General features: G+C 45.0%; 1 protein-coding gene across 1 annotated transcript in view; it reads right to left on the reverse strand.

The window, feature by feature from the left end:
- Nucleotides 1-9,539: 9,539 nt before the first annotated feature.
- The window catches only part of RBM28 (RNA binding motif protein 28), a 29,314-nt gene continuing 11,716 nt past the window's right edge, over nucleotides 9,540-27,137 (reverse strand). The window contains exons 10-19 of the mRNA XM_037512783.2: nucleotides 26,378-26,487; nucleotides 23,536-23,609; nucleotides 22,557-22,692; nucleotides 21,522-21,586; nucleotides 19,706-19,864; nucleotides 17,818-17,967; nucleotides 17,421-17,495; nucleotides 14,619-14,869; nucleotides 13,891-13,990; nucleotides 9,540-10,953 (exon numbers count right to left, since the gene is read on the reverse strand). Of these exons, the coding sequence (XP_037368680.1) occupies nucleotides 10,819-10,953; nucleotides 13,891-13,990; nucleotides 14,619-14,869; nucleotides 17,421-17,495; nucleotides 17,818-17,967; nucleotides 19,706-19,864; nucleotides 21,522-21,586; nucleotides 22,557-22,692; nucleotides 23,536-23,609; nucleotides 26,378-26,487 (1,255 nt within the window). The 3' untranslated portion in view covers nucleotides 9,540-10,818. The remainder of the gene's footprint in view (nucleotides 10,954-13,890; nucleotides 13,991-14,618; nucleotides 14,870-17,420; nucleotides 17,496-17,817; nucleotides 17,968-19,705; nucleotides 19,865-21,521; nucleotides 21,587-22,556; nucleotides 22,693-23,535; nucleotides 23,610-26,377; nucleotides 26,488-27,137) is intronic.

Here is a 27,137-nt window from a genome sequence, read left to right on the forward strand (position 1 = left end):
CTCTCACCCCCTGCACCTCTGGCCTGTACCCCAGTTCTTGTATACATGGATGAATAAATGTTTAAAAAACAAAAGACTTTAAAAAAAAAGAATGAAAAAAAACCAAAAAGAATGAAGATCAGGGTCAATTTTTTTTATGGGAGAACTCTCTCTTAGGTCAGGGCAAACATCTAGAGCATCTGGTCTTGTCATGAGTCACCCCCTCCTCATCTTGTGTCCTCTCTTTTTGAGATCCCCTGCCCCATCCCTTTATTAGCCTCAGTCTGTCCCATTGACTTTAGAATTAGCCACGATGTGAACTCTCCATGTGTATGTGATTAAATGTGGCCTTTTTCTGCTCCCAATCTGTCTGATGTTAATTTGTTTGCTCATCCAGCTGAGAAGAACCCAGAGGGATGGGGAATTCCCCCCTGGCCCTCTGGAGTGACCAGGCTTTCTTTTCGCCTCCCAGTGCTAGCCTCTAGGGCTGCCAACTGCGGCCTGGCCCTCCCCCTAGGATCCCTTGCCCACGCGTGATAACGTGTTGGTGCAGAGGCTCTTGGGGGCGTGAGCAGGGCATGTGCGGTCAGCCAGGGCTGAGGAGCATGAGCACAGGGCACGAGCACCGGTAATTACACACACCCGGGCCGAGAGGCCAGCCAGCGCACACCTATAAGTATGGGCACCAGGGCGCCCGGTGAGAGCATTACGGACACAAGATGAGGGGAGGGGAGGGGGAAGGGCTGGGAGAAGGAGAAGGGGAAGAAGAGGGAGAGGGGAGGAAACAGGGGTGGTAGGGGGGAGGGGGCTCGGTGGGCTTGGGCTCAGTTGCTGTTCCCCCGCCTCCCCAAAATTCTTTTCCTAGCCTGGAAAGTCTGGGCACCCGTCTGGTGGTTGGGGCTGGCCCTGGAGGTCCTGATCCCTGCCCCAAGTATGTCCTGGGGGCTGGGCAGACAGGAAAGAAACCCCACCCCTTACCCCCTCCTGCAGCCCACACCCCTGCAGGGAGGGCAGGCCCAGGCGTGGGCGCTCTCAGTGGTGAGGCCGAGGGGCACACAGGGGCTCTGGGTACGGAAGGGGCTCAGTTAACTTGCCTGGGCCCTGGGCCGCGCGCTCCTAGCTGTGTGGAAATGTGCGGGGTGCTTGGGGCCGCCTGTGAGTTTCCCGTCACTGGTCTCAGGGAGAGAGGAAAGGGCCATTCGCCTTCCCACCAGAGACTGTGTCTGCAGCTGGGCCTCCAGTTTGTGGTTAGGGATGAGACGAGCATTATACTTAGTGGGCTCATCCGTGCCTGGCAGACTGGGTGCTTGGCAGTTGCTGGCTGCTGTTTAGAACTCCCACTGGCGTTAGAGCACTTTCCTTGCGGACAGCAAGAGCAGGGCAAAAGGGGTTCTTCAAAACACCTGCCCCTTTCACCCACCCCACCCCCCACCACCGCCCGCACCCACACAGCTGGTGGGGGGCAGCCGCGGCTCAGGAGCAAGGGCTGTGATTTCCTGAACAGCCACTTCAACCCTCATGTCCCTGCAACAGTCCACATCCAATAACCCTGGGTCTCCCCGGGGCTTTCATGACTATGGAAAATATATAGCCGCTGTCTGACCTCTGGGGGCGTGAAGGTGGCGGCCGAATCCTGGGAAAGGCCATTACAAAGCCAGGGGAGCCGCTCCAGGCCCTGGTCCAGGAAACCTCCACGCAAACCCGCGGTGTGGCGGCTGGTACCCTAGGCCCGGCTCGCCCTCCAGCGATGTTTGCGTGTGTAACACGGACCTGAGGCTTCTGGTGGCGGAGGGAAGAGCGAGAAGGTACCAGACTATGTGGTGTCTGGATTCCTTTGTTTTGTTTCACTCTGGGGTGGGGAAGAAAGTTGCTAATGGAGCAAAGGTCTTCATTTAAGTTAATTATCATAAAAACTGGACATCGGTTGCATGAAAGTTTTAAAAGGTTTGTCATCCAAACAATGTGTAAGAAAGAAAATCCCCTTTTCTTACCGTGTAATTTTAAAGAGAATGCCTTCTTTCATCCCTAAAAGCACTTAGTGCACCTGGCAAAAAATGTTTTCCAATACATTTTCCAATAAGATAGTTCCTTAAGTAGGCCCAGAAACGGCTGTGGGCCAGGCCGGAGCCTTCCTCTGGGCGCAGCTCAGGCGCCAAAGAACCTTTGGGGTGTGCCCAGCCTGTCCCCATCGACTATGAGACCTGGGCGAGACGTAGCACCCAGGGTGCAGCTGAGCCAGCCTCACGCCAAAGGAGTGATGTCCAAACCAGGGCCTGCCAAGAGATCTTACTCTCCCCCCTCTGAAACCCATGTGAGCTCGCCCATTGCAGGGAAAAGGGAGTTACACTGGGCTTTTCCTGCCTCCCGCCCCTAGCCTCTATGGCTACCACCTGCGGCCTTGCTTTCCACCCAGCTTTCATTGCCCGCACGTGATATCATGTTGGTGCAGAAGGCCCTTGGGAGCACAAGCATGGGCCTGCACAGGCATGGGGTGGGGGTGAGGGACAGAAAGAGAGGAGGGCTGGGAGAGAAAGCCAGAGAAGCCAGCTTCCAGGACCCCTGCCCACCTGCCTGCTGGTCGGCCTGTACCTGGCCCCCTGCTTCAGCATTAAAGGCCTGTCAAGTCTGCTGAGCTCCAAGATTCCTTTATCTGTTTGCCTGAATCAATAATGAACCTGCCCGCCCTGGGCCTGGTTGTCCTATACCCATGTTTTCTCAGTTGAGCTGCACCCATTTCTTAACCCGCTGGGCTGCCCCACCTGCCTGGGAAGCCTCAGAAAGGGAATTGAGAGGCTCTGCTTCGTGCTGCTCCCAGCTGGAGAAAAGCTTACAGCCTGGAGGGGTATGAGGGGCCCACCATTCCGGCCCCATTCACTGGGTCTTGGCTCCCCTCTCCACAGGCTGCCAGCCCCAGGTAGGCTGGGGTGGCGGGTTCAGGATGAATTGCCATTCATTGCCCCAAGCCCTGCTTTTGCCCACTCTTGATTCACAGCCTATGGTGGGGCCCTACCCCTTCCAGAACCACAGGCCCTTTCATGGAGGAACTGCTGGAGGCAAGACAGGGCAGTCCATGCTCCTTCAGGAAATTCTTTTGTGCTAACCTAGAAACAGGTCCCACGAGGGGCAGGGAAGTGACAGCAGCGCTCAGGCAACAGCGGCACTGGCTGGGAGTCCAAAGACCTGGGCTAGTATCCCAGCCCCAGCCAGCCTGCCTTCTTCACTGGGGCTCAATCTGCCATGTCCGAATGGAGATCATGGTCTCCAATCTGCCTAACACGTGATGTGTTCCAGGGTCTGAAGTGAGCAGGAAGGTTGCTTTTTGACTTTAAGTGGACATTGTGACCTTGAAAGGGGCCTAAGAACTCTGCCTCTGAGAGTCGTTCTTCATTGTATTTGTGGCCTTACCCACCTCAGCAGTAATAGGGCCTGTTCTGGTCCCCAGAAATCTGCTACAAAGGTGGTGGTGGTAAGGGCTGGCCAACTTCACACACCCTGGCTTTTTAAAAACAAAACAAAACAAAAACAAACATACAAAAGCTGGGGTGTAAGCCAGAGGTGCCGGGAGGGGGTGGGGGGGCGTGGTGAGAGGATTTGCCTAGAGTGGGGAGCAGAACAGGTAGACCCACTTAACTACACTGCTAAGGGGAGCAGTGGGCGAGGCAGAAGAGGTCTGCTGCGCCATGTGGGCCAGCTCCCTGGCTGGCCAAATGGAAGGAAGTACTGCAGTAGCTGGTGACAGTTCCATAGCGCTGTGTCTTGAACCCTGCGCCACCAGGGAGGCCCCCACCCTGGCTTATTGGAGGAAGGATGCTTTCAAAAGTATCTGTAATCCTGACATGAACTACGAAGCACCATCCCATTCCAATATGTGGGTTTTTCCCCACACCAAGCAATTCCCTGACATGACCCGAGTGTCCTGTAATTCAACTCAATCAATTTTGACACGATTTACCTGGAGATGGTGTGAGATCCATGGGCTCAGAGTTCAGTCCTGTAAGACTCACCAACCCATGTTAGATGCCAAGTCCAGGTAGTTACCTGTGCTTCTGAGCCACCAGCTACAACAGACGTTCCAACAGCCCTTCTTTGGGTTCAATTAACTTGCTAGGGTGGATCAATAACTCACAGAAACGCTTTACTTACAAGATTACTGGTTTGTTCTAAAAGAATGTACTCGAGATCAGCCAGAGGGAAGAGATGCAAAGGGCAACAGAGGGCAGGCCCTCCAGGAGCCAGCCAATCTTCCCCATCTCCACGTGCTCACCAACCCAGAAGCTCTAACGCCTGTCCTTTTGGGGTTTTATGGCAGCTTCCTTACACAAGCACAGTTGATTGAGTCCTTGGTCATTGGCAATTGAACTCAATTGCCCTGGAGGTGAGGGCACGGACTGCAAAGTTCTAACTGTAATACCAAGGTTGTCTCCACTGGGATCCGGTCCCATCTTGGTGCTTTGCAAAAGTCATCTCATTCCCATAACAAGACACCTTTATCACTCTCGTCATAGGAAGTGTCAAGGTTTTCGGAGCTCTGTGCCTGGGAGCAGAATGAAGACCAAATACTTAATTCTTCTTATGAATCACTAGATCACGTGATCTTATGAGAAGGGTGTGCCTGAGTCCAGTCCTCTCACTGCAAATAGTAGAGGAACAGAGATCTGAGCTCTCCTACTCTGAGGTACCAAGCACCACAACTGGCCTTCCCCACTGGATTAGAAGACAAAAATAGCTTTTCTGGGAGCCTCCCTGGTGGCGCAAGGGGCTAAGCACCACGCTATGAAGCAATCCCAGCTTCTGCAGCACGAGTTCGATTCCCGGCTGGCCAGGGATCAACCCACATGGCACGGCAGACCTCTCCTATCTCACCCACTGCTCTCCTTAGCAGTGTACTTTGGTCAATCTGCCTGTTCTGTTCCCCACTGTCTCTGGTGAGTCCTCTCACCGCCCCCAACGCTGGTCTGTACCCCAGCTCTTGCATGCAATAAACAAATCTTTAAAAAAAAAAAAAAACCTGAAAACAAACCATCTACTAGAGGAATCTGGGGGAAAAGTTGCTCCCAGCCGGCCAGGGAGCAACCCACATGGCGCAGCAGACCTCTCCTGACTCGCCCGCTGCTCCCCTCAGCAGTGTACTTCAGTCAATCTGCTTGTTCTGTTCCCCACCCTGTCTCTGGTGAATCCTCTCACCCCCCACATTTCTGGCCTATACCCCAGCTCCTGTATACATAAATTAATCTTAAAAAAAAATAGCTTTTCTGCAGTAACATCCACAGGGAAAACCCTGTCAAAAGCACATTTGAGTATCTTCGGTGGAAGAGTTAGTGGATGCAGACAAGGGCCAGAGCCCAGAGAGTGGAAAAGGTGTTGAGAGAAGGCACATGCTAGAATCAGGCTCACGCAGTGAGGTGTCTGTATACAGCCTTCACCGACCTGCCTGGTGCATAAGTGGTGATTTAGGCCGCCTGAGAGACACTAATTGACTGAGGCCCACACAGCAGAGCAAGAAGATGAAGGGAAAAGGTCACAGGTACTTATGTTTATTGAGCACCTACGATGAGGATGTGGCTGAGTAAGAAAGGAAGGTTGGGGAGATCACGGGATGACTACAGTATAGCCTCATGTCATCACCCTAAATCACCAATCACTATGAACAGACAGACACACGCCAGGCCCTGGGATTCTGGGCAGATAGTTCTTGCCCTCAGTGGGCTCAGTCTACTTGGGAGGCGAGACTTACAGAAATGAGGTGAGGCACAGCAGCATATGCCTTGCCGAGTGGGTGCCAGTAAGTGTAAGGGGCCGAGGGAGGGATCACCATGGCCTGAATTGGAAGTCTCCAGGGAGAAATCTTGCCTCGAGTCCAAGTCGGAATGCGGGAAGGCACTTGAGTGGCAGCAGGGCACAGCAAAAAACACAGGTGGTGTGTTTAAGGGACCGTGACTTGCAGTTTATTATTTTTCTATCACTTTGTATTTCGGGGCCCATTCCCATCCATCACCTCAGGAAATGACTCTGTTGTCCTTCAGAAGCCCAGTTAAGTCCTGAAACAAATGGTCTTCAGTGAGGTCAATGGAATTAAATGAACTCCTACTATGTGTAAATCATTGTTAAGTATTGCAGGGTACACAGAAAAGTGTGAAATATAGTCCCTGCCTTCAAGGACAAAGAGGATTTTCCTTCTGTCAGATGTCCAGGGAAGGAGATTCGGCGATGACTTTGCAGCTCTAAAATGCTAAGTCTGAGAAAAGGAGGCAGGCACTGGGCAGCAGGGACAAATCTAAAGAAAACTGGGTTTGCCGTCCATCAAAAAGCTCCTTTTGGGGGGTGGCCCAAAAGGTCTTCTGATGATTCTGCAGTTGTCTGAGTTGTTACCTGTCAGCCTGGTGTCTTTCAAATTTCTCTCGCTCCTTCACTGTCACAGGAACTCCTCTGCAGCCAAACACCAGTTCAGAATCAGAAGCCAAAGTCACTGAAGATGCACCCATAACACCCCCCAAGTAACACCCCAATTAATGAGCAGCCACATACTCTGCAATTAATCCTGGAAAAGAAGAGGGTCCAGGACAAGAACGAAAGAAACAAAAATAGGGCAAAGCATGTGAGTAACTTCTACATTGGTCAATCTTGGGCAAAGGGAAGTCTAGAAATCTTTCCTTGGCCTGAGAGAAACAAAGCAGCCTTATCTCGGCCCTCGAAGTGCCAGCTGGGGCTGAGTGAGAAGAGGCAGGAGTTGAGCTGAAATACAAGCCATCCTGGGTGGTCTCACAGCCTGAAGCTGCGGCCGCAGTCCCGGTGGAGCAGGGACATTCAAAGCGGCCTGGGCAGGGTTGCTGCTCACATGACAGAACAGGCAGATCCTTGCCAGTCAAGTCACAAGAAGTGTGCAGGGAAATTAAGCAGAGAACCGGCTACTTGGGTCAGCCCTAGGGCATCAGACTGCAGATTCTAGGTGGCCAGCACTCACTGTGACATATTTGACCTCCAGCTTCCTCAGAGGACTCAAGGTCAAATACACATGGTGAGCAGGGGACCTCCAGAGCTTTGAAATTCTGAGCTCTGAATTTTGAGTTGGAAAACCTCTTTTTAAGGCAAAAAACACCACAGGGGGTTTGGAAGTATTTCGAAGAATGGATTCGAGTGCCCTCACTGTAACAGAGAAAGCTGTAGACCTTGTTTCAAGTGTTGAAGCATAAACCTGGCCACAGGCCAATTCTAGAGGAAGGGACAGTATATCCTGGATCAGAGCAGATTCTTTAACTACTAAGTTGCACTCCCAGCCCCCAGGAAACCACCCCCCCGCAACCCCACACACACACACAAAGCAGCAAAGGAATAGCCAACACACCTAAGAGCCTCTATTCGAAGGAACTGTCTCTGAGCAAGGCCACAGGGAAATACTACCAACACTTGATAGTTTTGACTCATGGTCTTCAGTGTAGTATTTTAACAGAAGTGTTTGTTAATGTTGTGCTTTAGCCAACCAGCTTCATGTTTAACTCGGGAAACTCCATCTCATAAGACATAGGCTCTGAAGTGAACACACTTGCTGCATCAATACCCGAGGCGAAAGTAAAAGAAGCTGCCCAGATAAACCCGAGGTGAGGGGCCCAGAGGACACGGTGTGAGGGAGCTGGCTGTTGAGAAAGTGTGTGATTCGTCCTACTACTTTTTTAAAGAACTAGGCAGAAACTTTCAAACAGTTAAATGTTTTAAACATCTTGAGTTGCTAAAGCTGTCAGAAGAAATATTTGGATCTAAGAAACTCTGGCAAGGCTAATGGACTGGATGCCGATTTTTAGCTATCCTAAATGTTAGGATATATTCCTGAATGTTAATTTGTAGATATTTGTATACTAGGGAAAAAGTGATGAGCAGGCAGACTTGATCCGGGGAAAACAGATGGGCTGGCAGGCAGGTTGTGGACTTTCTGTGTATGCCCTTAACGAGGATCTTCCTCTCTCCCCAGTGGTTACACCATCTGAGGCCAATGTGTTGCCAAGCTAGTGAAAGGACAATTCAAACTCCCCAGTCACTGTCTCAAGGTACCTCTGGGGATACAGCCTCCGTCCTTTACGTCCTTTACTTCTCTCCAACAGAAGGTTTAAATATTTTCATGGTCTCCCCTTTATTCCTCATTAAGGGCATTTCTGAGTGTGCATTCATTTTTCAAGACACCGCCATGAACTAGTGACAACCTGAGGTTGGCAATGATCCTGATGGAAGTATCATTTATGTTAGCACCAGACTGCTGGCAGGGAACAAGAACTTTGGGTTCTATTTCCAACTCTTTCTCTGGCCTACTGAGTACTGTTTCTTCTGTTGCCCCTTGTTTTTTTTTTCATTAAAAAAATATTTACTCGAGGGCCTCCCTGATGGCGCAAGGGGTTAAGACGCAACCTATAAAGCTGTCCGCAGCCACTGCAGCACAAGTTCGATCCCCGGCCAGGGAGCTACCCACATGGCACAGAAGACCTCTCCTAACTCACCCACAGCTCCCCTCAGCAGTGTATTTCAGTCAGTCTGCCTGTTCTGTTCCCCACTGTGTCTCTGGTGAATCCTCTCACCCCCCACACCTCTGGCCTGTACCCCAGCTCTTGTATGCATAAATAAATCTTTGAAAAAATATATTTACTTGATATCTACTATGTGCCAGGTTCAATGCTAGGTGCTGTATCTACAAGAATGAATAAGTGAAACTAAGTTCCTCTCATAAAGCATACATTTTAAGGGAAACAGACAATTTCAGGAACAAATGAGAGCTACAAAGAAAAGGGTGACAGAATTCAGGGGTAGGATAGAGGGGAGGAAAAGTCCTACTTTAGTCAAGGAAGAGCTCCAGAAGGGGTGACAGTTCGATGGAGATATGAGTGACAAGCAAAAGATCTGAGGGCAAAAATCTGCAGGTGGTAAAAAGTGCAAAGAACTGAAGGCAGGCCAGGCCTTCACCAGACCAAAGTGAAGGAAATTTAGAGGGTGAGGCAGGCCCAGGCGGCCCAAAGTAAAGGAAACGGAGGGGGAGGGGATAAAGTACAGGCAGGAGGGGTGCCGGGGCTTGGAGAACCTAGAGAATGCAGTGGTAAGGAGTTAAAATTTCAGTCGAAGAGACAAACCACAGGAAGGTTTAAAGCAGAATTGAAGCCATGTCATCCGCAGGGCAGGCGCAGGACCAAGTGTGTGAAGGACACTATGGAGAAGGATGTTTTTTCCAGACAGGGGCTTCAGCTCCTAAGGTGAGACATGAAGCACGTCTGCAGATCACCCTGGGGTCAAACATCAACCAGCTAACAGTACTTAGTGGTTTCCCTCGCCCAATCCCTTGGTCTAGAACCCCCTGGATGGTATCACAGGCTTGCTGATCTTCACTTAGACTGCGCCAGCAATGACCCTCTGACCGTTACAGTGAAGTTCCTTGTTCTGAGAGAAACTGATTCCCTGTGACGTCTACTCATCTGTCTCCAAATACCCAAGAACTCCCTTCTTAGGCAGATCAGTACCCATTTCCTTCAGTTACTCAACTGACTAACTTTTATTATTGGAAAACTTCAGACATCCACCAAAGCATCTCCACTTACCCAGGACCAGCTTCAACAAGTCAACTCATGATCAGTTTTGTTTCCATCTGACATTTTTAATTTCCTTCACCAACTTGGTCATGACACAGTCTCACAGGGGTGGCCTGGCCAACTCAAGACACCCCACCTCTATGAACACAACCCAACAGTCCTGTCACCCTTGGGGTGGCCATTTATTGCTTCGCAATATAAATTTGACTCAAGCTCTCCCACCAGAACTTGTGCAGGAGGGTTTTCAACATTTGTTCCCAATAATTCACATCTTACCAGGTTCAGTCTAGGCCTTCAGGCTGCCATGATTTTTGGCCCTTGACACTCTAATATTCATCATTCCTCCCAGCTTCCGTGACACCTTTAAACTTTTAAAAAGTAATTAAACCCATCTACTCTAAGATTAAAAAAGAAAAAATATCAATATAGATGAGTTAGAAAAAGAGCTGGAACAATCAGAAAACTTAAATTCCTTATTCTACACATGAGGACACTAAGGTCCAGAGAATCTGTGTCTGCTTCCAGGCTACCCACCAAGTAAAGGCCAGGCCTCATGCTCTCTCAGTATCACCCATTCCCTCTAAGTTCTCGAGACGGGACCCTCAATAAGAGGAAGTGCAGGTTCTCACCAGCCAGGTTGGCACAGGCCGCTGCAAACTGATCCCAGTCAAATACCCACAATCACCCACTTGTTCAGCAAACAATGATCAAGTGTCACTCTCTGCAGGCCCCACGGCCCCATGGCCCTCAGTTACTTTCCAGTTTCTCTTAACCTCAGATTACACTGGAAATCATTTTTCTCTGCTCTTAATAATTCTGCAGTATGAAGGAGTACCTAACAGAATTCATATTAGGGATATAAAAAATGTCCATAAATAAAAGATCTATATATATTAGAAATGAGATACAGTCTGTTAATCAAAAAGCCACAAAATATCTCATATACAGAAGACACAACAAAATGTACATCTTAAAAATTTGGCACTCAGGATGCTTTTTACAATGGGTTCCATTTGGGAAATAGAGTTAAAAATGGGAAATAATTAAAGACACAAGTTCACAAATAATCTGGATAATATGCAAGAAGCAATGACATTGTTTTGATGTTTCTCTTTGTGGTTAATTAACCACACACCAGGGAGGGATCAAAGTTCAGATGTGCACAGTACAGGGGGCCACCCGCCGTGTGGCATGCACTTGGGTTTCTTATCATACTGGTGGGGAGAAGGGAGCTTTACCAAGAAGCATACAGTCCAGCTTCTCACCAAGGCTGCTGGCATCAACTGTCAAACCATTTGCTCCTCTTTGCAAGAGGCGCTCCTTTAGAAGGTCCCAATAATTTTTGCTTATATTGTTCGACCAGTTGATTGAAGCGAACTTCTGTCTTATTTCCCTTTGCTTTTTTCCTAGGTACCTATTCATAAAAAGAAACATAAAATAATCAATTTTAAGCATTACCCTCAGGACACCAAAGAAAGAAAATAAGTAGATACAGAGATCTTGTCCACAAGAGGGGGGCTTCCAGAGTGGCCCTTAGAGAGAAAAACCCTCAGAGTTAACCGCTGATAAGGAACTATACCCGCAACGCCTGTGAGAAGAGCCTAGGACCTAACATGACACACTGCCCAGTGTTTCAGAGACCCCCTCGCCAGCTCCCAATGTTCAAATGCTCACATGACCCTCTCACAAGTGAGTAGCCAGAGTTTGGACATTAGCACTTGCTCTTTCCCCCACCAAGAATACTGCCTCTGGACCAGAGCTGAGCGCAGCGCACGCGTGTGATGGGGCCGAGACTTCCCAGAGACTGAGGATGGAGAGATAATGTTTCTTTTACCCTTACAAAAAGTAACTCAAGGGCCTTCCCAGTGGCGCAAGGGGTTAAGCACAGCACTGTGAAGCTGTCCGCAGCTCTGCTGCACAAGTACGATCCCCAGCCTGGCAAGGAACTGACCCACATGGCACAGCAGACCTCTCCTATCTCACCCACTGCTCCCCTCAGCAGTGTATTTCAGTAGATCCGCCTGTTCTGCTCCCCACTCTGTCTCTGGTGAATCCTCTCATCCCCCACACCTCTGTCCTATACCCCAGGTCTTGTATAAATAAATCTTAAAAAAAAAAAAAACTCATTGAAAAATATATAAAATAAAATATTTAAAAAAAAACTCAAGAAGAGAAAGGAAAGCTTGACCTCAAACGCTGCAGAATACAGGACCACCATTTCCTTTTTTTCAATAAACGTTACTGAGACAAATAACACACAGATCTAAATCCACCATAAATTTCTCAGGAATAATACAATTAAAAAAAATTGCATGAAAATTCCCATAGTATATGTGAAAACTAGAAAAGTTCTGTAAATAAACTTTGGAAAATGTCTTCTCCAGTTTATAAACTGAATTGACAAATACTTCATGAGAGGATGACTAGTAGTTGCACATTTTTCACATTATCAACAGTTTAGAAAGATAAAATAACAAAATATTAAGCATAAACTGAATGAGTTTTGCTTGAAGTCATTTACTTTCCACTTTATAAAGAGAGCAATGTTTAAATTACAATTATTCTAATGACATGAAAACCATGAGGTAGGGCCTCCCCGGTGGTGCAGCGGTTGAGCTCTGGGTTGCGAAGTTGCCCACAGCCTCTGCAGCGCCGGTTTGATCCCCGGCCGCAGGGCGAGGGTCCCACATGGCGCGCAGACCTTTCCTGCCGCCCGCTGTTCCCCTCAGCAGTGTACTTTGTCTGTCTGCCTGTTCTGCTCTCTCCTCTGGCTCTGGTGAATTTTCTCACCCTCCCGCACTTCTGACTGTACCTAGTGCTTGTATAAATAAATAAATAAAATCTTTAAAAAAAAAAAAAAACCATGAGGTAGAGCTTATTCATAACTGTAACTCTACACTTTAGAAATTATATTTATTAAGAAACTGAACTTTTTCTAATGAGAAACTAGAGCTTCGGGAAAGCTAATGCCAGGACCAGGGAAGAATATCCTAGACGAGCCAGGCCATCTGGCTGCACCCAGGTGCAAGGACACTACTAAAGGGTCGTGTCGCCAGGACCTGGATGTATGAAGACCTGCAGGGGCATTTGCTGACCTAAAAGGGAACAACACTGCATTTCATTGAAATATATCAAGCACACAAAACTCAGGAATTCATAATACCAAAAAAAAAATCTCACTGGTCGCCACCAGAGGTTGGTAAGCACCAACTCATTCCTCTGGAGACATAAGAGAAAAACATCAGGCATTATTCTGATTTTCCTCCCCACGTGTTATTTCATGGTAACCAAATAGTTAAGATTTTTTTCTAGAATTATAAAGAATGCAAAATGATCAATAAAATTAGAAGATCTCCATCCTGCAACTCATAAAGAAATTATGGATCCAGACAGCCACCATCAGTGGGCACTAAAACCATCAAGCGAGAGGCGGACAGGAAGTTACTAAGGAAGGAAGGCAGACATCCCTGAGTCCAGATGGAACTGAGCATCACTAAAAATGAGGCCACCAGACATTCTGTGCCTTATGCTGCAACGTGACGGAAAGCACACAGCACCGCCTGTAAAATACTCTGGCCAAGAAAACAGAACTTGAATCTAACTAAGCCTCTAGATCTGAGTACCAGTTCACCGGCAACATGGGATAATATGGGAGCAGGTTAAGTGACACCACAAGGAAGCAAGTAGCTAAATTCAAAATGTAATAAATACATTCTAAGAGGCAAATGATCTAGCTTCTCCAAAAAAATTAATGATGTGGGGGAGAGGGCTACATGAGGAAGAGTGGACAATATAGGGGGGAAAAGATTTGAGATATAAAAACCAAATGTAATTTGTGGACTTTGCCTGGATCCCGATTCATACTAACTAGGTATAAGGCCTGTGAGGCCACTGGGACCATTTTAATAAGGGCTGCCTATTAGATGACATTAAAGGCTTCTTGTTAATTTCATTAAATATAACACATTGTGTGTGTGTGTGTGTGTGTGTGTGTGAGAAAGAGAGAGAGACAGAGAGAGAACTGATCAGTTGGAGATGCATTTGGAGGTGTTTTTCTGAGCTGTACACCTCATTTTCACAAAGTACATTACACATCACATAGTTTGCTTTCATATGCTGGGGAGGATAGGGGTGTGTGTATGGGGAATAGGTAAAACAGCATCGTTGTTAAAGCAAAGTAACCCAATAGATGGGGGTTCATTTTACTATTCTACCCACTGTTAGGACTGCATACCTCAACATCCTCTAAAAAGCTACAGTGCCGCACCCCCCAAAAGCCCTATCTTTGTGCTTAATAATCAAGGCACAAAAGGGGCTGCCAGTCCCAGCACAGCTGCCCTACAGAACTTACCTGATTAGAAGATGATTTCTGCTTCTCTTGCTTCCACTGGTTCATCTGGGGCTTTGGCTTTTTGGGAGGGAGAGACTTCACTTTGCCTTTGTCCCGCAACCTGAAATAAAATGGTCAAGTAGGTATCATCCTGAGTTCTCTCTCTAATTAGGACTCCTGGGGTTCTCTCAGCCTGGAAGAGAATTTCCTTTCCTTACACTGGCTCTTTCTAAACCCACGGTAAGCCATTGTAAAATGGGACACTGAAACAGAATATTCTATAGCTCAACAGTTGTATACTTGCTTTTTATTTTGGGGTTTTAAAGCATCAGGAGAATCTCAACTTTCATTTATTGAACAAATATTCAAAGTAAAGATTTACTTTTGTTCATAGCACTAATCTGCTGCCCCAAACAAACTACAGGTTCAGCTCAGGTAGCTGGCCCTCAGCTGAAAAAGACAGCCATCTGAGCAGAAGGCAATCCCTCAGAAAAGGAATGTGACATGACGGCTCCCCTGGAGGGCTCCCACAGGCCCCCTCAGCTGGTCCTGTTTCCTGTTCCCACCTCCATTTGGTCCAAGTGTGACATCCCTGCTGGTGCAGAGAGACCTGTGCATTGACCCTCTGTGTGGACTGGCGAAGCATTTATGTTTCTTCCACCCAAACAAAAGCCACAAAGAAAAAGGGCTGAGCAAAAATAAACCCTCTTAGCATCACACCCATTCTATGACACCATTCTGCAGCTCACCTAATTTTGGGGCCTCGGTGAGAGGGGAGCACCAGAACCTTTCTTCTCTTCTTTCCATCTGGCAGCTCTACCTGCTCCACTTCGGCCTTGGTCTGGAACCCAGTCCAGGAGATGGCACCTGCCTTCCCGCTCTGCTCTGGGGCCTTGCTTTGCTTCTGGCCATGGTTTCGGCCTACTTTCTTCTGCTTGTCTTTTCCAAGCTCTCGTTGCGCCTGCTGGGGCTCAGCTGAGGACTTAGGTTTCACTTTTTGCTGCACAAAACAAGAGACTGTCATCTGGTTTCCGGATAAGATTTATTTGCAGAAGAACTTTATGTGAGCTTGATGAGCGAATGGAACTTCTTCTCCCAAATAGTTAACTACCAAAAAGTAAATAAAAGTAGCTCACAGGCCCTAATACAGCACAGATGGTTACTAACTGGGGGACCCAAAACCACCACTTCCCTTTCCATAAGCAGAAATAGAGGAAAGCCCATGCATGCCCAAGACTCAAAAGTCAGAGCCAAAAAATAAATGCCAGGGGCATGGGGTAATTGCTAAAGGTGTAACAAGCATGTAATGGACATGCCAAAAGGAATATCTGGAGTAACAATGACTGAGATTTTTCCAAAATTAAAGACATGCTAACCATAGATCAGAGAATACCAAGTAAGGTAAATACAACACAGTCTACACACACATACACACACCCCATAATCAAACTGCAGAAAATGAATGATAGAGGAAAATCTTGAAGCCAGAGGGGAGAAATACCTTACTCACAGGAACAAAGAGAACACTGGATTTGTCTTCAGAAATCATGTAAGTAGGGGCGTGGCACAAGATATTTACAGTTTTTGAAAGAAAATTTTGTCACAAACCTAGAATTCTGATTTCAGCAAAATTATTTTTCAAAAGTGAAGGAGAAATAAGGATTTTCTCAGATAAATAAAAATTGAGGCAATGCTGTCACTGGTAAACCTTATTTGTGAAAAATACTTGTGGGCCTCCCTGGTGGTGCAAGGTGTTAAGACGCAATCTACGAAGCTATCCTTAGCCACTAAAGCACGAGTTCGATCCCTGGCCAGGGAGCTGATCCACATGGAGCAGCAGTCGTCTCCTGACTTGCCCGCTGCTCCCTTAAGCAGTGTATTTCAGTAGATCTGCCTGTTCTGCAACTCACTCTATCTCTGGTGAATCCTCTCACTCCCCCACACCTCTGGCCTGTACTCCAGTTCTTGTATGCATAAATAAATAAATCTTCAGAAAAAAAAAATACTTGAATGAATGTCTTCAGAAAAGTGAAATGATCTAGATCAGAAACCTGAATGTACATAAAGAAGAGATTTAGAGAAGGAATATATGAAGAGAAAAAGACATGGGGAGATGCTGTGGGAAAGAAGGCACAAAGGTTGTTAGATTTATGTTGCCTGGAGTTGAAAGACGACAAAGAAGATTCAAGTGAAATTAGTGTCATCTGGTCATTTTCACCTTCAGAATCTAGACAGGCATACTGATACAACAAAGACCAGCAGATGTGCCTGTTCTGTGACCGTCTGTTACTAAGCAAATGGTAAGGACACAGAATAAAGCGTCCACCTTTCAAGACTCACAGCTTAACGAGGTAAGAAATACATATAAAGCAAAGGAAAAAACCCAGAGTTTAAGAAAGTTCATAAAAATACTCATTGCAGTCTTCTCTCTTTTGATATTGGTGGGAAATGCTACTTAAGTACATTTGATCTGAATATGGAAACTGAGCTACAAGAACCCTGGGGTAGGGAAAGGGCACTCTGATACAGCAGTGGGTACATACTCAATGTAGGCAACAAATAAAGCCATCTGAACTTTTTTCTTAAGCCAATGGCTTCAGAATCACTTCTGAAGCCAATGGCTTAAGGAAGTTAATAATTCTAAACCTAGGATAACTAACTTGCCTTGCATAGTAGCCAGAGCTCAAGTTTTCCAAGCCAGGGCCACTGTAGTAACCACTACACTGCTCCTCTATTGGTCATACTCACGGTTACACCCAAAGACTGCACCTGCTTGGTATACGTACAAGTTAAAGTATTATATCATGAGAGCTGTAAGATCATGGTGTCATGTATTAAGTATGTCCTGGGGAAGACAGGTACGAAACGTGCATTGATGTACACCATGTGAGACAGCTGACATGAACTATCTCACTTGATCCTCATCAACCATGCAAGGCAGATGATGTTGACCCTATTTTAATACTAGGAACAGAGTAAGAGAGACAGTAACCTGAAAAGGAACATGCCACGAAAAGGAGAGTCGGGGTCTGAACATGAGTATCCTTATTCCCAAAGTCCCTGCTTTTTCCTCCATGCCACACTATATATATATATTTTTTTTTTAAAAAGTATTAAACTATCAGACATCACACTTCTGGAGAAATCTCAGGAAAAAAGAACTATGGACAGATGGCTAAAACCTACAGGTACAGCAATACTACTTTACTACCAGACATCACCCAATGCCAAACACTGCACCAGAGTGCCTGGTGTAATAACCAGTCTGATTCTCCACTCTCTTCCCTTTCTCTTCTGTGGAGCCACCACAAGACAGGCCCACAGAGAAGATGACCTGGAGAGTTCAAGGGACCCAGGAGTTAAAAGGTAACAAAAAATGAGGTAGAGAGACCTATGCAGGGAGCAAAAGGACAAACTGAACAACAGGAATTTAAATAAATATGACTTATAAATTGTTTTAGCAGAACTGTACACATCAAAATTGTGAGTTTGGGGTTATGTGTACTTCATCATCACTTAAAAAAAAAAAAAAAACAACTTAAGTTCTGTACCAGGCTGCGTTGTATCCTTAGTTCCTTTATTCTAAGTTTCCTTCGATCTTCCAAAGAGAACTCCACTATTGGTCTCTGTGTCAGGAGAGAGAATGGCATTCATTAGACTTCTTACTCTATGAGCGCAATAAATAGCTGTTCCCCAGCAGTGCCCTCTTTATTCTTTAAGTCGGGAGATGCTACTCACTCACTCAACTGAAAGGCCAGCAGCCAGTTCTGCCAGCAGTCTACCCAGCTCAGACTTCCTTCCAACCATCCCATCCTCTGGAGCACTGCTCATTCCCTCCACTGACTTGCTTTCCCACCAGCTAAGGTCAAAGGACACTGGCCACGAAGGAAAGGGAGTCTTCTGCAAATGGTGCTCCTGGAGCAGCTCTCCTCACAGGATGGGGCTCACCTTCTGAGGCCCAAAGACTTCGGGGTTGTTGTTGATGTGGCGTAGGGCTGTCAGCGCATGTTCGTGCTCCTGGAACTCAGCAAAAGCGTAGCCCAGGGACTGACCCTTATTTTTCCCATGAGCTCCTTTCAGGTCTCGCATCACCCTACACTGTGAGCAGAACAAGACAAAGAATCAGTAATTTCAGGATGATATGCCTTAACAGATTCAGTAAGAAATCAAGTTACTTGGACAGACTCTTCATCTGCAACACCATCACAAGAATTAACTAAAATAACACTTAGGAATGTATCTTACCAGCATTTACTTACAAAGACCATAAAACAAATTAAACAGATGTGTCCTTGCTTTCTAAGAGTTTATAGATATCAACACATACCTACAACTAAGCATGCATAAAAATATTTCTCAAGGAAAACTGTTGACAATACATCCTGACTGAGAGGTGCTTGTACTTTAAGTTGTACATTAAGTTATCACAGCAGAAGTACTGTCCATAGATGTCATCATTTCAGAAATCACTCAGAAAAAATTACTGAAGAAGGAAAGAAAGAAGGCCCGATGGCTTTAGATAAGAAAGACATTTCAGGCATGAGTAAGAGCCTATCCAGGATACAAACTCAGAAATGCAGGAAGAATCTTCAGCTGCCTTTGCTTGGTGCTGAAATTCTCTCTGGCATGACTCTTCCTTAAATCTTTATGCCAGATCTAACAGGCATCCAGGGGCACCAAGTACAATGATATTTGGAGAAATAGCACTCCAGGATGCTACAGTTTCATTTAGTGGAAGTCTAGGTACTAGGGACACTTCAACACTGCATTTGGTATATGTCCAACACCTGCTCTATGGCCTAGACCTGTGTCATGTATGTAGGGGAGTCAAAGAAAGTTAAAAGGGGGTTCCTGTACTAAAAAAAAAAAACTTGCTCAGACATATTTGTATACATGTGAAAGAATTAAGAGAAAATTCAATATGAAAATATTACAAAACACATCAATTGTGCTAAACAATGACAGGTTTTAAGAGAGCACACATTTACTAAGTATTGTGGATACTGATATGAGAAATTACACAACTGACTCCTATGTCAGTGACACTCTGAACAGTTTTACTAACAGTGGGGTCAGGTATGTGCTGATATGTTCACTTCCTCTCACGGAATTCCCTAAATATCAACGCCATACACCCTGATGAGACTCTTCAAGGATTAGGAAAAGTTTACGGTGATGAAACATTTTCAATAAATACTGACAGACTGCTGTATACTGGGTACTGTACAGAGGGCTGGAAACAATGAGGTAATACCTGCTCCCAAAACCTTCGTCTGGTCAGGAGAAATTACTGCCAGGACACTGCAATAGTAAGTGCTAAGACAGAGAAATACAAAGGTGCTGTGGGGACAGATTTCTGGACTCACATAGTGTTCTAACCAAGTGTTGGTGTGAATCCAGTGTTTGTCTGACAAATGCTAAGGATCCAAGTAGCTCCTTGTGCTCTCCGGGGGGCACAGAAAACTCTTACTATAGGGTCAGAGCCTAAATGACAGTAAAATCCTCTTCTAAAAAGCAAAGCACAGATTGTTTTCTGTAAGAAAATGAACATTACAGCACCTAGTATAATGCTGAATACACAGCAGGCACTCAATAAATGCCACCAAATTAATTCATCAGAGCAAAGACTTCCTTACATTTTGGTGCCATTTGGTCAGGTATGAACAATTCTTAGAAGAGAAAGAAAACTGATGAATACAGCCTTGTCTTTGACTGACAATGAGTCAAAAAAAAAAAAAAAAAACAAACGTGTTGCTCTGCTAGCACCACTCCTGCAATAAATGCTCAACCTAACTCGGGGCAAATACCAAATTGAATGGGGAGGGCCAGCTCTTACCTCCTTGATGCGCACCCTCTTCTCCCCGCTCGTGGCATTTAGCAGCAGTTTTCTGAGTTGTTTGTCATCTACCGCCTTTGGAAGATTATGTAGGCAGAGCCTGGTCCGGGAGACAAAGATATTCTGGTCCTTGAGTTTCTGATGCTTCAATAGCTCAAACTGCAAGAACAACATATCGTTAATACGACCCAGCCTTTAAGAATGCAGGGTCATAATTCTCCCAAAGAATGGAAACATGACCCTCATCCAATAATCACACCTACAGAAAAAAGGAGAGAAAAGACAAAACACTTTTGATGCTAAGCATGGGGAAGGAAAGGTTCAAGCAGGCAAGACAGGGGCCTTGTGGTAAGACCATGGGCTCTGGAATCAGACTGAAGTGGAAACCCATCCCTAACTGCAGCAGTTCCTAAAATTTTTAAAGCCTCAATTCTTCTCATCTGCAAAGTGGAACCACAGAGCAAATATAATAGCAATCTCTCAATACTAACATGAGGCCAAAAAGGTAATTTACATAAAGTCACATGCTCAAAACCTGCCCCAGAACAAACAATAAATAATACCGTGGTTAGCATCTATACTCAGTCCTTATCTATTCACCAACTCAAACTATTTTCCAAAAGGAAATGGAATTTAAAGAATACTTGAAAGAATGTTGTCTTGTCTCAACTCTGCCACCCTGAGGCAAAGGAATGTCCATGACCACAGAAATGATTGTTTCGAGAGCCACCAACAGCCTCACCTATGCTGCACAGATCACTGGTTCCAGGGCAGCCTGTCTCTAAAATAGAAGGATGGCCTTCTTCTCCTGGTTCGTTTTTAAGAATCAGGCTAGCTAGAAAAAGACCTTAATTTTTTTTTCCTTTCTAACAAGTTGTCTCTTTTCTATTGCTCGTTGTTGGCAAGGGTACTAACCACACAAACTAAACAAATACACTGGAGGTGAACAGTAAAGGGACCTCTGAAGAGCCCATCATGCCTACGGTCACCAGTCTGTTTTTTCTCCCAGGTAAGGCTGTGCCTCCTGTGAATTATACTGTGTGTAATAACATAAGGAGCATTTTGCTAGAAAATAATCGCTCTGTTAATGAATAAATTGTTAATATAATTCATTGAAAGTAAACATGTCCCTATGACACTGTGGTCAGAAAAGGGCATCTAAAGTCCCCCGACAGCATGATTCCAGACGCTCATTACCAAAAAAGGGCACTCTCTGCATGTTCAGGCCCCACAGCCAATTGTCAGCCAGGCCACCTTTGCAATCTAGGCTGGCTTAGTTTTTTGAAAGCTACAAGAGCTAACGTAAAAATTAGCGGGAACAAACATTACCAAACAGTAAAGGAATTTAATGGTATCGGTCATCAGTGGCAACTCCCATAATATGGAGTTGTTCTACAATGGTTTTAATCTAGAAAGTATGTCCCCCCAAAAGGACATACTTAGCTACTCCACCCTCTAAGACCCACATCCACTTCTGTCTCTCCTAACTCTTGTAACTTACTTTTCCTCATATACAGCCCCAGCGTATCTTCTGCATGCTCTAGAAGCATACAGTTCAGCCAATATTTACTGCTGAGCCACAGGAAGACAAACAATAAAATGCAGCTTGTATAATGGCATTTAATGCTGATGTAAATGCATAATGCTGGGGATCTGCCATTTCACCTGTGCGCTTTTCTCCTAACAAGAGTGTAACTAGGACCTATGACTAATACTTGGCTCTCTGATGAACACCTCTAATATTCAATAATAATTATGTACTGATCTATAACAGGCCGTGCAGAAACCGAAGCCTGCTGGTGCCCAATCTACTCACCCGTTCTCTTTTGGCCATATCGGCAGCACTCACACCCTCTGCAGCTTTAGTCCCAGCACGAATCACTGAAGAAAGAGGGAAAAAGGCCAAGACATCAGCAAGGGAATTCTCACTGAGCAACAACAGGAATGTGATTTGAATGATGCAAGTTCTTTGTACAGGGCCCAGAGGACTATGCTGGCCAGGACGCAGGGGCATTTGGGTAGGTGCAGAAATAGGCTACAGGGCTAAATTCTCAGCTCAGCTACTCTCAAGGACCAAAAACTCTGAACATTTTGTGATTTTGCTCTGCTTCTCCTTTCCTTTTCTCAAGGAAGCTTCATAAATATCCCCCAAAGTCCAGTGAAAAGGCCTAGAGGGAATTTTGAATACAGCACATTTTAGGCATTTGGAACATCCAACCTATAACCTGCCCTTGGAACTTCACTGCTCTTCATGTACTGGGGACACATTACTAAACGGTGAGAGAAGCAGCCTAGAATACAGGCACACTGCCATTGACGCCATGCAGCCAAGGCTAAGGACTCACACTGCTAGCCTAGCTGGGGCAGCTGTGCAGAAGGTGGGCAGAAAAATACTGTATGACCTAAGAAGAAGGAATTTCTTTTAAATTAAAGCTAATTTCTGATTATCTTTCTGACATTAAGGGAAAGGTACTGAGTGTACATTTGAAATCTATGAATAATCCAAGAGTAATTTTAGTCATAATTTTCTACTCCTTCAGAAAACCTCTTATTAGAAATGACAAGAAGCAAAGGTATTTTGAGTTTTTCCTCCCTCTTTGCTCTGCCATCCTCTGAAAAGGTCTAAAGGCAAGGAGGCAGAAAAGAGAATAGGATTAGTTCATCCAAAAATTGGGTGAAGGTTTCCTAACACAAAACCGCACCTGCTAAAGTGGAATAACAGTAACATAACACTATTAAAGAGGACATTTGGATTTTTAATTGGAAACATGCCCTCACATACACTACTGCTGGGTCAGCGCCTGGCACAGGCCGGCTCCCCAGGAGCTGTCTTCCCATCTCCCCCACTCACAGCCTTCTCGGGCCAGGTAGAGGTTCCGGGTTCCAGTTGGCTTCTTCACTTTCTTTGTCCGGAGCTTTGCAGCCTCATCACGGGTCACTGCCAAGTCCACCTTGAGCTGCCTGCCATCCAGTTTAAGTCCGCCACCCTGTAAGAGATTGCAGTGCTCTCTTAAAACACATAGCAAGTAGAAACTAAGCACCTGGCAAGAAACACCCCAATTATGCTATGCAAGCCAACCCCCAGGATGTTGGAGCCCAGGTGGCCACAAGTGGAACCGTGAGCCTGACAGTATTTAGCATAGTGCACAAGCTGTATTTTGCTAGCATTCCTTTAAACGTTAAATATTGTCTCATGTGAAAATAATGTAATAGTTCCTAGAACTACGGGGGTGCTGATCTTCTGTCCCTCATAAGTGTGCACATAGGACAGTCGGCCATAATGTAATTTATTCTGTGGTCTCTGATTAATCCCAAAGTAGATTAAGGACAATGATCTGAAAACAGGTCAATTTTCAGTGCACTAAAAAGACTGATGAAATGGTACTGTGAGCGCTACTCCAGGGAATATGAGACAACACAGTGTAACAGCTGAAAACAACTTATACTTGGTTATAAAATACACAGAAAAATTCATCTACACACTTTTTCTCTGAAACTTTTCCCCACTTCATAGGTGAACTTAATGGCTTCTTGTCCAAGCCTTTCATGTCATCAGCTTCAGATAAAGGCCAACAGTGATCAGCAAAGATTAGAAACATTATTGTACTTATTTCCTTATCTATAAAACAGGAATAAAAACTGTACTTCCCTTATCTACCCCTATAGGGCTGATGGTAAGGAGGACTAAATAAGGTAATGTATGTAAGGCTCACTAAGTGAGAACTTTATTACGTTATTGACAATGATAATAATAAAGTTTTGCGTAAACATCAGATGTTGGCCCTGGCAGTCACTACTATCTAATTTATAGGGTAAAGGAAATTCCTTACCTCAGTCTCTAGAGAAGCAGCCTCAAGGCACTTCTGAGCTGCTTCTTGAGTCGTGAACTGGGCAAATGCACAACCTACATAAAAAGACAAAATTAAATGAGATCCCAAACCCCCATAGCCCACCAGGAAGCCAAAGACAACACTATAAATGGTGGCAGCCTGACACAAAATGGAGGGGAGTAGCATGCTTCCACTAAGTGCTACAAGAGCCAGGCACTGTGTCTGGCACTGAAGGTTCAAAGACAGAAAAGAAAACATACCTGCTCACAATCAAATTTTATTATTTTATCTTTTCCAATACTACTTCGAACTTTCATCTCACAATCTCACCATAATAAAAAATATCCACAAGAAATGGTAAAGAAATTGCAGTTTAACATCTAATTTAGCATCACTTACTATGTGTCTATCAAAGGACTGAAAAATGAGGCAGGAACCACTTACCCCTGAAATTCATTAAAGCCCTCCCTGTCATCACAGTCACTGGGAGGCACCAGGTAAGGGCAGATGCGTCCCCTGGGAGTAAATGTCCCTGACTTATATCACTGAATAGAGCAGTAAATCAAAGCTGCGAACTCAATTCTTGACTCGTGTGCTAGAATTTCTACAGTAACCTTTCACCGGTTAGACGGAGAGCCAATCCAGCCATCCTAACTTCAGCTATTGATAAAAAGTACCTTTATAGACAAAGAAACAAGTATCCCTTACAATATACTCCAGATAAGAAATATGTTTCATAATATTTTGTTGGTTTTCCTTTAAACATTAAATAGTCCCTCATATGTGAATACAATGCCGTATTTCCTAGAGTTAATAGAGCACTGACTTTTTGTCTCTTGTAAGAACAGCAGCAGACTAACTGAAAGGATGAATGCGGCAGGTCAACCCAAAGGCCATCTAGTGAGGGCTTCTCTGCCTCCGCCAGGCAGAGCCAAGATCCTCACCACAACCAGACCTCAACTCTCATCTCTATGACAGCACTGGTCAGGCAGCCTCTTCCCAGACAGACTGAAAACCTCAGGAGTAAGAGGCATGTTTCTTGGCAGCTTCTATATTCCTACCACCAACCACAGTATCTAGCATTGATACTCAATAGGAAGAAGCAAATAATAAAGAAATTATATAGATAAAATAAAATAAACAGATTATCCTATTTGTCCAATATGAATAGGTACTTCTCTCTAAATGGGTTAAGAATTTTTTATCGGAATTTCCAGGGTCAGTACTGGGTTCAGTCTTAACATTTCCCTGAAAGTCTGCAGATAAGATTTACCTCTTCCAGGAAGTGAAATGGCACACTGACAGGGATAAGCTGTAGGAGGAGGCAAAGTTGTGTGAGTAGGCAGAGTGTCAGAAAAATTTAATAGGAGGTAGGGAAAGACAATGCATAAAAAGTAATGAAAATTATTCTTATAAAAGTCATTAACTCTCAACTAAAATTAACAGACCAAGAAAGAAACTGAGCAAGTCAACTGTAGATTGCATCAACCCAACACACTTCTGCACTCAATAAGACACAAAAGGTATCCTCAAAGTAAAATACAGAAATATCCTTCAGAAAATGAAACATCCTATGCAATTTTAGTTGCCCATTTTAAGAAAAACATACTAGAAATGGAGAAGGTACAAGAAGTGCAAGGAATATGAGAGCTGAAGGTACCTTAAGTGATTATGCTAGTTGAATGTTCTCATTTTACAGATAAGAAACTAAAGCCCACGGTGGATGATTTGCCAAAAATCACCTAGCTGGTCTATCTATGGTTTAGCTAGGATTAGAACCCTAATCTCTAGGAAGAAGTTCATTTTTCTTTCCATCATACTGCCTTATTTACACCTTTTTTAACTGAGTAAAAATAATCAAGACTCATCAATTTGGAAAATTAGGTTTAAAATGGAGAGTTTTTTTTGTTTGGTTTTGGTTTTTGTGTAGAATTGGGGTGTAGGCCAGAGGTGCAGGGGTAAGAGTGGTCACCAGAGACAGAGTGGGGAGCAGAACAGTCAGATTTACTGAAATAGACTGCTAATGGGAGCAGCGGGGTGAGAAAGGAGAGGTCTGCTGCACCATGTGGGTTAGCTCCCTGGCCAGGGATTGAACTCAGGCCACAGGGTTGATAGTGCTGAGACTTAACCCCACCAGGTGGGCCCTAAAAAGGAGGTTCTTAATCCATGGACAGGCTCCAAAGAACCCACAAACTCAAAGAAATGGGATTTTTCTGGAAAGTTTGCAGCTTCTGCTAGATCTTACAAGAATCAAAATGAATTAAGAATGTGCTTTAGTAGAATGAATGTAGTTAGTGAAACCAAAGATTATGAATAAGTTCAAAAGATGGTTACCCTCACAACAGTGTACTATAATTAGGGGTGATCAACCCTTGAAACTCAAAACAAATAGTTTCAGGAAACAAAACAAATCTAATGCAGCACTCCCGCTATAAGTTTCCCTTCCAACTGTAGCTACTATACCAAAGTTTCTCTGTCAGCTTCCATCTCTAACAAAAGCAACAGAAAAAGATACCAGTAATTTCAAGCAATGTCAGATGATTAATACCCAAGAGATGCTATCACATTTGAAATTCAAACGAGGACAACAAATGGAATTCATTACCCTAAAATAAATAAGCAAGGGCTTAAAAGCTTAGACAAAATTATGGCTGGCAATAGCATTAAAGATGCTGAATTTGACATCATGGAAAACCACCTCTGAATGTCCTTGTGCTTGGATGAATCACAGAAACCTCAGCTGTGTGGACTGTGGGCCCTCAGGATGGCCCACATTTGCTCTCATGTAACCTGGTCAGTGCCCACCACAGTGGTCTCCCACTGCCCAGCTGACGGCAAATACCTTTAGAATGCTCTGTGTCTGGATGCAAGACGATGCGGACATATTTAAGATCACCAAATTGCTGGAGGAGCTCCCCAAGTTCTTCTTCCTCTGAGTCAAAGGACAGGTTTCTATGGAAGACAACCAGATCACAAGGAAGATCAATTACAGAAGTGTTATCCTGAGTTCCAGTGCAAAATGCGTAACGAAGGCTTCAACTAGTGTGGTTCCTTTGCTCATGACCACCCTCTCTTGTTCGGCACTAGCACCCATCCACAGGGTAGCCAGTCTCTGAGGCATGAATGACACTGCTGCTTGGCCGCAATTGACTTTCTTCCTATGGCATTCAGATTCTCTCTCCCAGAAATCTAAAACCTAAACAGACATACACAAAGAACAAAAGTTGTAGATGCAGACTTATTTCAAAACAGTAGTGTCCCAGCTGTAGGAAACCTCTGGGGAGCTGAAAATGTTTTATATTTTCACCTAGAGATTTTATTTGTGTGTGGGAGGGGTGGTATACACATATGTAAATATAACTATAAAGTGATTATGTATGAAAAATTTCACTCAGCTGTACTTCACAGAGCAGATACTAGGAATTAATATCTCCTGCAGCTGGGGTCGCAGAACTGCCCCAACTTTTATTCCCTTTTTGACAACACTGATTCTTTGAGCCACCCCCATGTTCAACCAAAAAACCTGCTTTTCCACTTAAATCGGTCAAATTGGTTAATTTCCTTTACTATAAATGAATGCCAGATTCACAGCAGGCTAATGA

Source organism: Talpa occidentalis, unplaced genomic scaffold (genome assembly GCF_014898055.3).
Source record: "Talpa occidentalis isolate TD23 unplaced genomic scaffold, MPIMG_talOcc4v2.1, whole genome shotgun sequence".
NCBI classification, from domain to species: Eukaryota; Metazoa; Chordata; class Mammalia; order Eulipotyphla; family Talpidae; genus Talpa; species Talpa occidentalis.